The 17591-nt window shown below is 42.4% G+C and overlaps 2 protein-coding genes across 3 annotated transcripts in view; one reads left to right on the forward strand and one right to left on the reverse strand.

The window, feature by feature from the left end:
* Nucleotides 1-537: 537 nt before the first annotated feature.
* On the forward strand, nt 538-1254 carry cldn23l (claudin 23-like; the record flags this gene model as incomplete). The annotated part of the gene is made up of 1 exon (XM_080750953.1): nt 538-1254. One exon carries the CDS (start codon nt 538-540, stop codon nt 1252-1254), a length of 717 nt encoding a protein of 238 aa, XP_080607079.1.
* A 3732-nt stretch (nt 1255-4986) lies between these two features.
* Nucleotides 4987-17591, reverse strand: part of cnksr1 (connector enhancer of kinase suppressor of Ras 1) — a 43603-nt gene continuing 30998 nt past the window's right edge. The window contains exons 11-21 of one of the 2 annotated variants that reach the window (XM_080750682.1): nt 15985-16124; nt 15402-15607; nt 15260-15293; nt 14986-15161; nt 12208-12281; nt 10717-10788; nt 9120-9193; nt 8847-8899; nt 8627-8714; nt 7828-8012; nt 4987-6759 (exon numbers count right to left, since the gene is read on the reverse strand). In XM_080750682.1, the coding sequence (XP_080606808.1) occupies nt 6304-6759; nt 7828-8012; nt 8627-8714; nt 8847-8899; nt 9120-9193; nt 10717-10788; nt 12208-12281; nt 14986-15161; nt 15260-15293; nt 15402-15607; nt 15985-16124 (1558 nt within the window). In that variant the 3' untranslated portion in view covers nt 4987-6303. Of the gene's footprint in view, nt 6760-7827; nt 8013-8626; nt 8715-8837; nt 8900-9119; nt 9194-10716; nt 10789-12207; nt 12282-14985; nt 15162-15259; nt 15294-15401; nt 15608-15984; nt 16125-17591 lie in introns of both variants that reach the window. The other variant, XM_080750681.1, reaches the window with a different exon arrangement.

A 17591-nucleotide genomic window follows, 5' to 3' on the forward strand; every position in this document is an offset into this window, starting at 1 on the left:
CTGTTCTCCCTCTCTCTATCTTTGTCAGTCCTCCGCGATATCCCCATGTATCGCTCCTTTTCTGTGACTGGAGTGGAGGAGCTGTAGCTACGGTAAGGGGCGGAGTGGGCAGAGGTGGAGATGAAGAGGTTATAGAAGAGCACACACAAACACTTCACATGTTTTTATCTCTCTTATATTACAGACTTCATCGGGTCACTGTAGTGTTTGGAAGAGCAAGACACTTCTGGCACGATGAGGAGATGAGGTATTTCTTCGGACTTTTCTTGTTGGATTAACAGAGAGGACACAACACAAGTTGAGCCAGTGTGTTCGGTGGTGTCCCTTCGTGTGAAGAGAGGATCAAGAGTTGGTTATACAGCCTTTGTTTGGAAGATCTCACCACCTCACAGCAGCACATCAACGCCTGATATTGAGAGCTTGTTGTACTTCACATCTGACCAGGTATACAAATCCATGAACCTATCTCACAGCTGAGGCCTAGGCAGGCCTACAAGAGACACACAACATAGCTTTATTGGACTTGCCTTACCCATAATGCACACTCCAGCCTCCATGGTGATGGGGATTGTGTTTGCCCCTCTGGGATTGGTCCTTGTCTTCACTGCCACTATCACTCCTCAGTGGAGGGAGGGGCAGGTGCGCCTGGGCCTGACAGGGACAGGATCACTTCCTCGATCAGGGCTGAAGGGGACAAGGACCGGCTCTGCGGATGTATTGCTCTTACTGCGCTCCGACGGGCTGTGGGAAACCTGTCTGCAGGTGGCGCACTCTGAAATGAAGCAGTGCTGGCCTGTGGCGGGTCCGTACCAGAGAGACCCGCGGGTACGCCTGACACAAGGCCTGGTGCTCAGCTCCCTCTTCCTGGGCGCCACCGGGATCGTTCTGGCAAGTGTTGGTGTCCGCAGCTGGACAGATCTTCCTCTGAGAGGTGTAGCGGCAACCGGTGGCCTCTTGGTGGCACTGGCTGGACTCTTCAGCCTGGCTGCTCTAGGGGTGTACACCCACAATCTCCAAAGACTGGGGATGGAGGCCAAGACTGGGGATGGCGGCCACAGCTCCAGGTTCCCGCACCTGAGCCTGCGCCCGGCCGGGTCTCTCTACTTTGGATGGCTGGGCGCGTGCATACAGGTGCTGGGAGGCAGTGCTCTGTTGTTTAGCTTCAAAAGGCCAAGATGCCCGGTACTACCTGCTTGTTCTGTGTGCAACCGCCATGCCTTTCCAGAGACAGAGGTATATGATGTTAGCTGTTAGGATGACTGCTCTGAAAACGCAGAGATAAAACCTGCGTGAGGAGAATAAGCCCAGAGATACTAAAACACACAGGACTAGGCATCCAGGTGGCACAGGGGTAAAGCTACAGGAGTTCGATTCCTTCACAGTGCCTCTAGTTGGCAGTGACACATGGGGAAATTGGGAATTGGCGAGGATAAACAGAGCGGCAATATAGCAGTTCTGTTCCCAAGCTGATTATTGTCAAGCTGCCTGTAAATTGATTTTGAAATTGGAAACAACCACCTTGTAATGAACCTGGAGTCTCTGAGGAAATCATTTTTAACAATGCTATGCTCTGCTGTACTATTAACTGTAGGAAAAAGAAATCTTGCCTTCTACTGCAATGACTAGAAAACATGAATTGGTAAACTTTACTTCCGTTTGTACTGCTGTAGCCATGTCTTCATATACGGAAGTTATCTTTTAGACGTTCATACCTAAAGAGTATCCATGTGTAAAATACAAATGAGTTATTGTACCAGATTGATAGGCCAGTAGGCCTATAATATGCTGCTGATTTCTGGAGTTTATATAGGCTTGGGAAAAGGTAATTTTATAATCAATTGGAGAAATGTTGACTGTTTAACAGTCAAACATAAGGAAAATAAGGACATTTTTACCTTTGTATTCTATTCTCTCCCAAGCCTAACCACCAGTGTTGCCTTTAACAAAGTAATTGAATCATCATCAACATACAGTAGATCACTGTTCCTCAACAGTGATAATATTTCATAAGTCCATCAAATTTAAGAATATGTTCTGAACTAATAGGCATAGTCTGGGGGAAACAATTGAATAGCTTCATTGTGTCGCACACTGAAAATAGCACCCCTAGCTCATAATCCAACGCAGAGATGCATTGTGAGCTTATAGATCAGCTATTTTTGGCGTGTTGACACCGGGACGCAAATAAGTATGAATCTGGCTTTAAAATCAGTCATGTTAAAAATATTAATAAAAACAAAATAAAATGTTTTTATGTATTAAATATTATTTATAGTGTCGTGGGGAGGTGGGGTTTGATAGTCCTTTAGGATTGTTGTCTGGAGCTGAAAAAGGTTGAGAACCACTGACATAATATGTGACATTGTAGCCTACTGCAAGCAGCAACAACAGAATTAGAATGTATTAATTGTCAATGATTTGTTGTTAATGTAAAAGTTGATCCTTTGTGCACCAACATAATGTGGATTCTGCTGTATGGTACATTAAATAAAACAAAATTCAAGAACAATATCTGTCAGAAGTGTCTGAAAGGTTTTTGGGTATCATATTTGCATAGCAGCGGCATTGCGCTGATGGTTCATAATAACTTTATCAACCATCGTCTCAGTGCTCCCTGAGCTGAAGCTATTGCACAACATTGCATTACATCTTCACCTCTTCACCTCTGTTGTGCAGCCTTAAAACCCAGATTACTCAAAAGGTTTACAGGTTTACTTTGCTAGCAAAACATACAAGTGTCAATAAACAATTTAGCAGCCTTTTTCTTCGGTGCAATTTTTGTTTAACAAAGTTAGAACCAGAAAACAAAAAACTAGAAGGTGCAATTCTAGTTAATTGCCAGTGTGGTTGCTCTGATGCGACTCACATGAAATCCACTGGGAACTGAATTCGGTCTTACCATTTATATTATAGATTGTCATGTGAAGCATGACCAAAAGCTTCACTTTTCTGTTGTGCAGCCTTACAACCCAGATAACATTACTCAAAAACTTTACAAAACATAGCTTTGCTGGCAAAGAATAATACAATAGTGTTGCCTAAAGCAACCACACTAATAAACTGCATGTCTTTGTGTATGCAAACAGCATGGGTAGCCTACTGACCCGACGCGCGGTTTTCCCGAACCGGCGCGAAACGTTCGGAATCTCCTTATGCGGGGTTGATTGTTGACATCAGGCTGTTCCGGAGGAAATCGGCGAAAGCTCTGACTCATTGTGACATCACTTCATAAAAGGCTCTGACATCACGTACGCCACATGAGTCAACAAAAAATCTCTGTGAGTGTGTATGTATGTATGTAATCCGCGTATCTCGAGAACCGTTCGTCCCACGGGCACGCGCGTTCTCCATATATGGGCATAAAATGAATGCCCCCATATATGGGCATAAAATGGATTGCAGACAGACAGATACAGATATCTCCATATATGGACATAAATGGACAGAGGCAAACAGATGGTCAAAGATCTCCATATATGGGCATAAAATGGACGCAGACAGACAGATACAGATATCTCCATATATGGGCATAAATGGACACAGGCAAACAGATGTTCAAAACGGGTCCTATGACAACAGGTGTGAGGTTTGCATTAAAGGGGGAACCGGCACTGTGTCTGCAACACAGTTGGAGGCACAGACAGATACTCCATATATGGGCATAAAATGGACGCAGATAGACAGATATCTCCATATCTCCATATCTGGGCATAAAATGGACCCAGAACTATAACTGCAGTGATCTCCATATATGGACATAAAATGGACGCCGACAGACAGACAGACAGATACAGATATCTCCATATATGGGCATAAATGGACACAGGCAGACAGATGGTCAAAACGGGTCCTAAAGGGCGGGGCATTCATTCCCTATTTACATTGTTCCGAGTTGGCCAGGTCGCCGACTAGACGCTGGGCCGCCCGAGCTTCTAGTATCTCAAACAAGGCAGCAGGCCAGAAGAAGCCAAAAATGTTGCACAAAGTGCTAGTTGAGTGCAATTTTGTGTGAATTATAATTTCTTTGTTAATTTACTTCAGCACTCCCCCCCCCCTTCTTTACATTTTGTATGTTCCTATAGTGTTGTATCTCAAACAAGGCAGCAGGCCAGAAGAAGCCATCATGGTAAAATCAGGTAAAATGGACCCTTATAGATCTTTAACTCTTGAGAGTAAGACGCCTAAGGGCGAAAAGCGACCTCGCCCTTGACGGAATTCGCAACGGACGGAATTCATTTGCAAGGCATCAGTAATTCAAAGTTGATTAAATTAACTCGGTCCCCTGGGCAAGTCTAATGATTTTCAATGCTTAACCCAGAGGCTAGGTCATTTGGGAACAGAGCTACACATACTTTACATTTTCAGTGCACAACAGTGCACAGATTTAGCTTTTGGTGACAAATCGGTAAGACCACAATAAGACCATAATATTGATAATATTGCTTCTATGATGCTACCTCATGACCTACTAAACGGAGGAATCATTTCTATACCTGTTCATCCAGTTGTGCAGAGAAGTCCCTTTAAAAAGTCACACCATACACATTATGTTATGAGCACACTGCACAGTATTGTACATGCTGTACAGTGAGCCATTTTGTGTTTTCTTAGTGTATGTGTAGTTACCTTATAGAGTGTGAAATAGGCCAGACACTCTGATAACATTGCTTCTTATTCTGAAAGTTCCTCCTTCATCAAAATTTTGCCTCTTTAGCCACACCAGCAACTTTACATTTTTGCCAGACCCATGAAATGGGTAGGCCTACATAAGCAAATGTCTGTCCGGGTTTTCTATATAAAGGGTATATATGATGATGACATGATGATGACATGCCTACAAAAGGCATGATGTCATAAATGATGATGACAGACAGGGGGTCTGGCACAACCAGGTTGACCTGGTCTAGTTATGAATGAACTGAACACTGTCCTTATCAACCACAATAAAGATGACAGCATGTTTCGTGATGGCCTGCCAGTTTATTAAGCCAATGAAAGAATGAACAGCCTTGTCCCAACAAGATCTGTCTCTGTCTTTAGCATTGCTGAACTCATTCAGCAGTTGAGCCTCATTCATGTGTATATTTTGTCAATTTCTTTACCACATAAGCCCACTTTGTCTGTTATTTTTGTCATTTTTGCCAGACCCATGAAATGGGTAGGCCTACATAAGCAAATGTCTGTCCGGGTTTTCTATATAAAGGGTATATATGATGATGACATGATGATGACATGCCTACAAAAGGCATGATGTCATAAATGATGATGACAGACAGGGGGTCTGGCACAACCAGGTTGACCTGGTCTAGTTTAAATAGAGAAACTTCACCTATAATGACATGCTGGGTTTGAGCAATACAGACAATCAATGGGTCTTCTGCTCAGAGAGTCATCCAGGTCTATCGTGTGGCAAACATAACTCATAATACAATGATCTGGGGAGGTGAGGAACACCTTGCTGTTGCCAACCAGGCATTATTACAGTGTGTTCCCCAAGCGAGATTCAACATCACATTCTGTGCAAAACCTTTTAAAAGCATACCTTTAATGAGGTAATGTCAATAAAACAAATATAACTTTATAGGAAAATGTTATTTACATAAGGCATGAACTATAATACAAAGAGATACTCTTAAGAATTATGAGGAAAATGCTTTACAATTATTTTTTTAAAAGCAGTGGTAGAACCGTAGCATCAAATAAAAAGATACTGGATCTATGAACGAACAATGGCATGGCAACTTTTGTTCTTTTCTCATTGGTAAAAGACACACACTCTTGAATCTTGTAGCATTTGTCATTAACCAGAGATGGGTCTGGGTCATCATGATTAAACAAACCCAACCTTCCTGGTTCCTATGAAACAACAAACAGACCTGAGTGTCATTTGACAGTGATTTGACTCGTTGTGTCCAATCTATTGCCGCAGACCTGATGTATACTTAGTTATACGGCTGTGTCGTGGTGTAGTGTGCTGAAAATAGCCAACCTACAAGCCTACACGGCACCACATCCGCCGTGCATTGTGAGCTTGAAGGCCGGCTATTTCCGGCACCTTTGTACGAACACCTTTCCGACACCTTTGTACGAAGGAGCATACATTTTCCATTATGCTTTACTCATACTCTGTATATGATGGTGTCGCTCGCCGTACATAGCCGATCTACAATCTCCCAACGCAACACTGTTGTATGAATATAAATCAGGCTTTAGTGAACCAGCTATTTCACACTGCTTTGAGACAAATATCTTCAGTTTCTCTTAGAGTGACCCTCCAGTGGCATGACCAGTCTCGTCTTGGCTTTAGATGTAGAAGTAGTTCTCAGAATCTCCGCCAGCCTCCACCTTCGCCTCCACCTGCTTGTTTATGGAGTCATGCAGAGAGAGACCCAGAGAGAAGTCTAACATGGGAGGCAGCATGTCTGCCACCGGAGAACCCGGCGGGATCTCCAGCAGAACGTCGGACGGTTCCGCATCCACTAGCTGCTCCCCCGCACTCAGTCTGCAGGCAGCGGTTGTCTCCGCTTCTGCCGCTGTTTCCATGGCAACGGCTTCAGTCTCGGCCACGGCGGCGGTGCTCTCCGCGGGCGCGTCGAGTGCATCCTCGCCAGCCTGCGGCTTGGAAGCAGTGAGGCGAGCCAGCCTCTCCACCTCCTGAACGATTATCTCGTGGTTCTCCTTCCACTGGCGAAACTTCGCAGCTGTCAGGTCCGGGTCCTCCAGGACCTTGTTGATTTGCAGCAGCTCATTCTCTTTGGCCTGCAGAACAGAGAGAGAGAGAGGGCTCCTGTTAGCTGTCAGAACGCTGAGATGTACTGGAGTAGAAGTAAAAGTATTGGAAATTCTCAACTAAAGTACAAATACCCAAACAAGTACAGTGCTTAAATATGTACTTTGTTACTTTTCACCACTGCTGGTGGAAAGTAACTCCATACTAAGGGATGGAGTGTCCATTCATGTTAATGCATATTCATTGGGTTAGCGCAGTGGTACTCAAACTTTTTTGGTTGCAGTACCCCCTTATACTGATTTCTGAAGCCCCCTCCCCTGACTACAGCATTTTGCTTATAAAATTGACAATTCCAGTTAGAATGCCAATATGTTCAAAATAAAACAGCATAATGGCAAATACACAATGCTTTCTATTTCTATTCAATAACAGTTGTACTAGTCAAGGTATTGACGTAATTTGGTTTAACAATTTACAGATGACTGTCAATGTTTTGTCATTACCATAACAGTAAATACATATTCCCATTTTCTTCTGTACCCCCTGCAGTACCCCCACGTACCCCCATTTGAGAAACACTGGGTTAACGAATAATAACTGTCTTGCCATATGGAATGATAGTAGTAGTAGTTTACCAGATAGGTGGTATGCCTTATTTCTAGTCAAAACAAGTTAAATTGTATATTATTCCATCTGTGTAGTGTCATAAGTATCATAATTTCTAAAAGTCATTATAATTCTTGTTTCTTTTTGTCATTTTGTTTGCAGCAAACATTCTTATCCAGCCATCAAAACATTATTACTTTTAGGGATTAAATAATTGGATTCAGGTGGCTGTACTTTTCTTATTTTCTTATTTCAATTAGATTATATCAATCTAATTATTATTAGTTGGCGCTCTACTTGTTTTTGTTGTTTTTATTGAGAAGAGAATAGCCCTTGCTTGTCTGTTAATTTCAAATGTTTTGAAAGGGAAGAGATAGATACATTTTCTTTATGCTATTTGTATTATCTGGGCTCCTCTTAGACAGTGGAGAGCATAAGCTGGGTCATGGGTTAATAACAATGCAACTGAATCTGATGCGTTTAGTGGTGACCTTGAGAGTGCTCTGAAGGGCGCGGAGCGTGTGTGCCTTCTCGTTGATGACAGGGTTCTTGTTGCGTCGAATGAAGGACTTCCTGAAGTGGTCGCGTGTCAGCGGCTGGTCGTGGCCCATGAGAGAAACTCCTCCTTCCTTTATGTTGTTGAGCACTACGCCCATCTCATCTACTACTGGGGAGCCTAGACACAGGAATAACAGAGAGAGACAGCGATGGGGGAGGTGGGGGTGGTGGTGGCATAGGTAGACGGGAATACAAGGAAGGTTATAAAGAGGGAAATGAAGAAAGGAGACAAGGGCAGAACGGGTTGGGTTGGAAAAGACGAGAGGAGACAGTTGTGAAGTATGTTGCTGACAGCTGATTAGACAAATTGCACTCGGGGGAGAGGGCAGCAAAATAGCATTGCTCAAAACACAGGAGATTAAAACATCTGTTAAAGCACCCGCTAGCTAGACAGTCATCCATTTCACAGGCTTGTATATTATCGCCTCTGTTGGTTGGAAACCTCATTATGTCCAAAACTGTAATTTTTCAGAATTCAAATTCAGAAACGGCAAAAGATCGACAAGCTCAAAGCACGTGGCTTCGCGCCGCGTTCAAGCTTGTAGATATGCTACTTTTGCGTGTTGCTGCAGTATGATCAAGCAGAGCATTGATTTACAATTAACAAATGTAAGAAAGAACACACAAAAAATATATAATAATAAGGAAATAGATGTTTTTTGCCCGACAGCAACAAAATAGTTTGAGAGAAAGGGAGGGAGGGAGTGAAATGGGAGTGCTTTCATCATGTACCTGCTCCTTTGCTGCCACCTGTTGCAGGAGTCGGGGAATGCAGCTTCTTCTTCTTCTTGGGTCGAGGCAAAGTGTTGGACTGCACTTTCTGAGGTACAGCACACACACATGAACAGAGATTACAATCAAATGTGCACGTGTGTGTGCGTGCGTGCGTGCGTGCGTGCGTGCGTGCATGTGTGTGTGTGTGTGTGTGTGTCTGCTTGCAGACCTTGTTTACCCTGCGTTGTGAAGGGGACCCCTCATCTTCTGAATCTGTCTCACTGTAGCATTCTGTTCACAAACAAAAAGGTGAAGTTCTATTAAGCACTTTCAACATGGCGTCCTATTTTAGGCATGTCTTCATAGATGAAAATGTTCTAAAATGTTCAAAGATTCCCAAAATAAAAATATATGAACATTCACTTCTGGGATAACAAGTACGAGTTGAGAGGAAATTCCATGCTATTACGCATTAAGGATTTAATGTAATCAAAGGAGAACATATTCTTACCCTCCTCGCTGTCAGGTGGGTCTTTGTGGAATTTCTTGTGCTTCTGAATGGCTGTGATCAGACAGCTGATCCATCTGCAGAACACAACACAAACAGATTTATGTAACCCAATGGTGTCAGACATACAGTAGGTGCAAAATACACTTAGTCAGAATAGAATAGATTTACAAGGGTCTTCAACAGGGGGTCCGGGACCCCTAGCTTTGTGTGATAGAAACTTTTTTCTCCTTTTTTATATTAACCACTTGCCAAAAATAGCAGATCTACAAGCTTACAACGCCTCGCACTGTGAGGTGTTGTGAGCTTGTAGATCGACTATTTTTGACAAAGAGGTTTAGTCTAGAGTGGGAAAGAGCAGACTAGTACAGAGTGAAAAGTCACATTTATTAAGTATTGACATGAATCCAAAATACACTGATGATTGTGCTATCAAACAATGAAGCTATATGGAAACTATGAAAAAGGTAGTGGGGGTCCCTGCTTCATCTCTCAACTAAGGGGTCCTTGGCCTGAAAACGTTGAAGACCCCTGGAATAGAATAGATGCAGCTGAGAAGAAAGTATTTTTGCACACAACAAAGGCAATGGAGAACACAATTAATTAATTTAGACAGGAGCTCCTCCATTCATTACATTGATCACTCTGCAGTTCATCCTTAAACTGACACAATGGATGCACACGCACGTCCTCAATAAATCTCGGCTGTCAAATGCAGTCAGGTGGAAACCTTGCATGTCACAAAACCGTTACCTTTCAGTTAATGGAAAAAAATAAGCTGTGTTCCAATGGGTCCAATGAAGTTAATTATTTTCATTGATTTATATATTTATAAAAGCTACAGCCACACTTAACGACTTCCACTCTCTTCTTTCTTATCATTGCACAACAAGTGAGCTTGGAGATCTGCCATTTTTGTGCGACAATCTAGTATTCTAGTATGACAAAGTAGGGCATTCATTTACAAAAAAGGGAGAAAAAAAAAGAAAAGGAAATACAAGGTTTCTGCCGACAGCAACAAAATGCTACTGTCAGCTGACAAATGTGTTTATACATGTGTGGAGGCTGGAGATGCTGTCCTCAGGCGTCAGTGTTCATTCCGCTGTATGTCAGCACAGTTTGTAAACCTCTGCCTTGGACATGAATAGATTCTTATTATTCATGTCTTCAAATGTCCTCACATCATCTAAACCAGAGGAGACCATATTTTCTTGTGCTGCATTAAAACAGGACCAGACCCTGAGGAACCCACCCCCTCCACCTGCAACTGTAGTACTGTGAAGTCATCTCTAGGGGGCAATGCTGTCCTGTCTTTGATAAAGATTGATATCAGCAGCAGTCTGCAGCACTGACATAAATTCTATCACTAATGAATAAGTACTCCAAATGAGGGTTTCAATCTTTAGCCTAATAAACCATCAGGCTTTAATCCTTCCTCTTAGAAAATTAATGAGGGTGTCTCAAACACAACCTGCTTTGATTTGCATGGGGAATCTGGGCCTTAAATTATTGAAATTTGTTTTGAGAGAGAGATGGGAGAGCGGGAGTGAGAGAGAGAGAGACAAAGAGGGATGTTGGCGTTCTGTCCTCCCACACTTACTTGCCCATGTCGGTGACATTGTCGGTAGCAAAGAAGAAAGTCTGGAATCTCTCATGACACATTTTGAACACGCTGGTAGGAAAGAGACAGAAAAGAATGAGTACAACACATCCATCACTCAGTGTAAGAAAGGAAGTGGTAATTAAACTAACATCTCTCGTTTATTAACTCATCGATCAGCTAGACAAAAACACATGCACACAAGCATGCACGCACACACACGCGGCTTGCAACAACACACTGGGACCAGATCACGTCTTTCATTATGGTATGGGATGAACAGTGGAACAAATTTGTACCGTCATTAATCAAACTTTTTAATTGCAGTCTCATTTTGGAAACAAATACTTTTTTCTTGGTTGGATAAAGCACAGTAACACATTACTTCATTTTGCAATGTGGCTGTTACAGTCATTTAATGTTGTCCATTAATGTGCTGACAATTAGAAGACTACAGTCACAGAAGAGCCTCCTAGATTCATTTGTTTAAGTTCTTATAGGAATGTTGGCTGCCAAGACACGATGGCTTTCTGTTAATTTGCGTTGCTTGATTTTTGAGTAGTATATTCTTCAGTGGTAAGTTTATGTTGTTTTGGTTGTCCTGCATGGCCTGGGTCCAATACAAATCTTTGACCATCCAATCTTTGACCATCGTTATCCATTATAGAAAATCTTCAATCATGATTTTTACTGACTTATTCTTTTTACTGACGTTCTTACTGCCGTTCTACACTCCCACTTTGTGACAAGTGTAACTCATCATTCTTCATGATAGAGCTAATATGTGGCAGACAGTCTTATCCACTTGACCACTTCAACCTAAAGTTGTCTCTGTACTTGGACGGCTTCTTTCTGGCCACCAAATGTCTTTGCCATAAATTACGCAAGATTGTAGATGGCCTATTTTTCCTAAATGTTTTTTGCCGAATGTTCACCTCTGCCCAGAATTGGGAAGCTAGGGCAGGGGTTCTCAAACTTCTTTGGCTCAGGGCAGCCCTGTAAATAACTTTTATGAAATATGTCATGTGAAATATGTAAATCTTTCCCCATGAGATACAGTACAGTATGTCACTCAACGTTTAACCAATTGAATATTCCCAATTCTGGGTGGAACATTCGCCTAAAATACCATACATCTACAAGCTCACAACGCATCACAAGTTCTTAACTAAATGTATTGTGAGCTTATGACCTGCTATTTTTGGCAAACATCTGATGACGTAGAAAAAGAATGCACAAAGCACAGTGCAACTGAGGTCCGTTTCACAAACTATAGATATATACTTAAATTAAAGAGAGGCGTGAGGCGCGATATTAATAAATTCCAAGTATGAAAGTATTCTGCGGCACCTCTGGACTTGTGTCACGGCACCCTAGATTGCATTAGAACCCACTTTGAGAAACCCTGAGCTAGGGTTTTAGTGGTTAAATAAATCCCTGAACAGTGTATTCAACATTGTAACACCAAGATCATGTATGCTTAAGTCTTACTATTTCCTCTTGTGCTCTCCAGCGCTCTCTATGCTGTAGCTGGCTATCTGGACCAGACCTTCTGCCTTCTCCTCCTGTGGACACAAACACACCACTAATCCATATAGGAAGACATAATAGACATAATATGGCATTGACTAAAGCCAATGAAAAGAAATAACCGCGGTATAATAAAAACATATTTATCAGCCTGTGACAAAATACCGTTGCATGCATGCACATTGAAGGCCATCTGCACATTCTTTGGAGTTTTACTGTGTACTGCATGCCCACATTAATACTGTAAAATTGCTGCTGATGAATGCTACTTGTAGCCCTTTGTGTAAACACTGATTACACATTCGATGAAGAACAATAATTTCAATTCCCCAATGTACACTCTGGTGTACATAGGGGGACAACTAATAATAATCTTTTGAAATTGCTTAGAGCTTATTTGTGAACTCTTCAGAAATCATAAATGAGAATCTATATTTTTGTATCAAAGTAAAGTGACCCTACTATAAAATAATGGGAATGTACAGCACCAAAACGGTTGAAATGCTACATTCTTCTAAAGGTTTAAGTTATTCTTTAGGTTTTTTTTCCCTCATTCACATTAAATTATGAATAAAAACAATTATTTAGCAACCTGCAAGAAGAGATATCCAGAGGGTTTACTGCACTATCAGGGTCAAGGCTTTATTATATTGTTGCTGTCAGGTGGAAAACTCATGTCCAAAACTGTCACGTTTCAAATTCAAATTCAAAGATTTGTATTTTTGCGACTTTTATTATGGCATTCATTTATGAGGGTTAGGTTTAGGTCGGAAATAGATTTTCTGCTATAATGGCATGGCCAAAATAGGGACGCCAGGGTGAAATTGGTTAACAAAAAGTTTTTTGCCCTGCGATAGACTGATGATGACCAGCTCAGATGGCATGCTCTAACCAAAAGTCTTCTGAGTATAATGGGTACCGACCAAATAGAAAATGAAGACATTAGCAACCATAAATAATTATACGTGACACTTTTAATAACGTGCGGCAGCAGAAGGAAACTGACACATTTCAGCTCTAGGCTTTCCTCAACGTTTCTGAGACATGTGGGTGTGAACCCTATTAAACAGCAGCCAGAAACCTGCCAGGTGTACCGACGGCGAGGGGCGACTCAACAAAACTGAGCATGTCCGGTTTTCCAGTTTTCGGTCGATAACGTTGCCGACCCGCTGCCGAAAACCCGACGATGAGCTCCCGTTCGGCAACAGACGCTATCCGCCGCCTTCCGCCGCCGATTCGCGGCCGAATCGGTTTGGTTAAAAGTAGCCTTTAGCAACCAGCTAATACACATCATACAAAGACAAATACTAGTAATAAGAACGATTAAGTCATTAAAAATGTATCACATTCTGCTATTGCAACAAACAGATCAAACCAATATATTGCAAACACAAACAAGAAAATGCATGCTTGCAAATTATGTAAACTCATTATGTGCTGAAACTCCACAGAAACTAAAAAATACACATAATAACCAACTGTACTCATAACAAAACAAGACAGAAGCAATTCATAATTTAAACTCCTAGGATACTCTGTAAGTAAGTGTATCCAATAAGCCTCCCTTTGGATGGGATCATCTCCCTATCTCCTCCCCTCATCAGTACGAGGCCTAACAGGTTCCAGGGGGTCCCTGACTCCATTATTGATAGCTAGATACCAAAAGGACCCTTCGGGTTTGTGACTCAATAAAGAGTATTTTACAGTGTAGAATGGTGTCACAGACATACAATTCGTATCGAATGGGGGCCTGTGGTCTAATTCATATAAAACTGGGATCCTTGAATTTAAAAACAGTTCAGGAATCACTGGCTTAATACAGATGGATGACCTGCAGAGTGTTTAGAGCTGTCTGATAATCAGAAGGTTGCCGGTTTGCACCCTGGTCCACCTATGCATCTAGCACGAGGCAAGACCCAAAATCAGATTTTTAACTCAAATCTTTGCTTCTGGGGGTCCCTGGAAGAAAATATTTTGAGATGGGGGTCCGCGGCCAATTTTGGGGCATGACAAAGCTTGAGAACCACTGATATAGCAACATACGTTTTTCAGAAAACATTTGTAGAATCGTCCTATATCAGCGGTTCTCAAACGTTGTCAGGTCAAGGACCCCCAAAATGATATGGATTTGGCCCGCGGACCCCCATCTCAAAATATTTTGTTCCGGGGACCCCCAGAAGCAAAGATTTGAGTTAAAGATGTTCACTCTGAATTTGGGACTTGCCTCATGCTAGATGCAGAATAGATATACATGTGTCCATTGTGTCCAGGAGCAAGACCCTCACTCGCATGACTAACAGGTCATTTTGACCTGTTTTTGAGATTTAGAAATGGAATTAGAATGCTCAGGAAACACTCAAAACATTTTATTTCATATTTACAAAATGTCTCAAATGGTAGGAAAAAAAAGCAAGACTTTGCTTGTATGATAAGGAAAAATCATGAAAGGGAAAAATTCTCAGAGTTTCCTGAGCAAACCCAAACCACCACAAAATCTCGAAATCAGGTTCAGTCATGCCAGTGCTAACAGTTTCCCTGCAAGCGCTCTTCATGACAATCTCAGCAGCCATCAGCTGGCTGAAACTGAATTTCCCCTGTGGGATCAATAAAGGTCTACATTTGCCTTCTGTCTCATTCAAGGCGCTGCTAATAGGCGTCAGCCCACAACCCTTAATTGGATTAGGGAGCAGCAACATGAATATGAATGGAGCTGGATAAGAACCATGAATGTGTACCTACCAGTTGGCTGGTGTACCAGTAGAGAGTAGGGCCTTTGAGGACAAACCAGAAGCGCTGCCACTTCTGGGCGATGAAGACACTGCTCTCCTTCCTCTTCTTCCACAGCCAGCCGTCACACTCAGGACGATCCAGCTCACGGCACGACACGCGACGTCTACTCAAAGCCGTTGTCATACCTGGGAGAGTCAAAGGAGACACGCCTCCAGTGAGTGATGTTTGAGAGGCATCAAGGAAGATGTCTCCTTGAATGTGAACATGGCAAACATTATCTTACCTTTCACAGAAATCTTTTTTGGCTCTTTAATATCCTGAAATAAAGAGATATTTCATTTCCATTACTAAGTCTGCTTTTGGAGTGTTCATCGACAATAACTTTAAGAAATGTGAACATGGTCATTTAAACATTTTCCTCTCACCATCCTGAGTCCAGTCATTTCAGGACAGGAACTGATGCTAGCTCTTGCAAGTCCCTCACCCCCAGGGGAGGGACTTCGGGGACTTCGGGGACTCCGAGGACTTCTTGGTGATGTCGAAAATGCGGGGAAATGGCTTCTGGGTGACGATGATCTGTCTCTCCTGAGTCTAGGTGAGAGCCTTAAATGTTCCACGCCCGCAGACTCCCCTAAAGACATTCATTCACAAAATGTTAAAAAGTTAACAACAACACAACACAACTCCACAAGCTATTAGTCGACCAGGGTCAAATTGCATTTACATGGTTATAACCAACAGTACTTGAAGAACCGGATGGGTGTGATTAAATTCAGTCACAGAAAAGTAGTTTTAGTTAACGCTCAATAACGTTGCGCAATGAAGTCCTGTATAATGTATGTCTCGATAAGGGGTGCGCCCCCTAGCCAACACACAAGAGGAGGTTGAATGAACTGAAACCAGCACTCCCAAAAACAACAGGTTTAGGGAACTGTTGGGAATTGATTACATGATACAGTCACCTGTGCATTCAGTCTCAATGTTTGTAAACAAATAATTGGTCTATACCTGACAGAGGTGAAAGCCCCCCCTGCTGGTCTTGATGTGAAGTCACGGTCAGAGTTCCATCCAATCCTTTGTCAGAGGACAGTTCTGACTCCTCCTGTCCCATGGGCTGTGGAGTTACCTCTGGCCCGTGAATGGCCTTCCTGGATGACATGCACAAGGAGAAGAATAAAATATCACAATTATTACAGGGAGCTAACTGCTAAACTGCTCACAACTCTAGTGTTTGGGTGGGGTATTTTCCAAGCTCAGTATTTCTCAAAAGCTGTTCATTCCTGACTACTTTATGTTCAGTAAGTAGGTCAGGGTTGGCTTATTGTCGGTATCGGCCGAGAACAAGAGTGAGGTAGAACGCAACACCCACCATCAGCTCCCACTAGCTTTTTTATACTGGCACATGAGCAAAATAAAGTATACTGTCTGCTATGCAGTACAACCAGTAACAACAATCCCACGACTGGCCTGATTCCATTAAACGGTCAAGAACATTACCCATCCAGCTGTGTGTTATCGATGATGGCGCAACTACTAGGCTGCAAAAGATAAAACACCATTCCTGCCAGGATGAAATATGTATCTAAACAGCCTGTAGTCTCATAGAGCTTCTCTCAGTCTCTCAGAGGAATGCTGGAGTTGTGGAGCATGGAAGTTAGGACAGGATTATTTACTGCCTGTCTTCATTCGCTCTGCTTCCATTCGTTGCTCCTTCCACTCCCTCCCTCTCTCTCATACACTCCTTTTCCCCACCCTTCTCCTGTTTCTCTGTTTTGTCTCCTTCTGGTTTTCCATCCCACCAAGCTATCTCTTCATCTCTGGCTCCCTCCCTCCCCCCTCCCTCTTTCTCTGCAGTGGTGGAAAGTAACTAAGTACATTTATTCAAGTGCTGTACTTAAGTACAAATTTGAGGAACTTTACTTTACCACTTTTTGATACATTATACTTTTACTCCATTACATACATCAAAGGCAATTTTTTTTGTCCAGTAGAATGATTTAAAAACCTTAGTTACTAGTTAATTTTCAGATTTAGTTGATTATTACAAAACATAGATAGTTTGTACATAAAATAGCTAGAAAATAGCTGAAATATACAAGCTCACAATGCAACGCATTGTTGTGACACATCGTCGTGAGCTGTCTCTCTCTGTCTGTCTTTCCGTATCTTTCTTTCTGTCTCTCCCTCTCTCTGTCTGTTTCTCTGTCTCTCCCTCTCCTCTTTTGGTTCGTTTCAGTGCAGTCATGGGTGTGGGTATTATGGCCTCAGTGGCAATAGCAATTTGACCTCATCACAAGCTCATTGGCCTGTGGCAGATTAACAACGTAGGTCAGAAAGGTTTGCTGGGAGAGGAAACTTATTTTTTTCTCCTCGTGAGAATTAAAGGTGGGCGTTTCAGTGAGGAATACATCTGTCTGCTTGAGGCAGACACAGTGTTAGATAACTGAATTCCAATAACAGGTACAGTACTTTGCCATGTCAGCAAGCTTACAGTACATGTTTCATATATAGAGTGTGTGTTTACCTCCGAGTTACAAGTCGATCAATCTAGCCATCGTCAAAGAAAAGGTCCTTTTCACTTGACTTAACTGGAGCTCAGTTGTAACTGGAGCTCA

Source organism: Nannobrachium achirus, assembly GCF_963921795.1.
Source record: "Nannobrachium achirus genome assembly, chromosome: 20".
Classification (NCBI taxonomy): Eukaryota; Metazoa; Chordata; class Actinopteri; order Myctophiformes; family Myctophidae; genus Nannobrachium; species Nannobrachium achirus.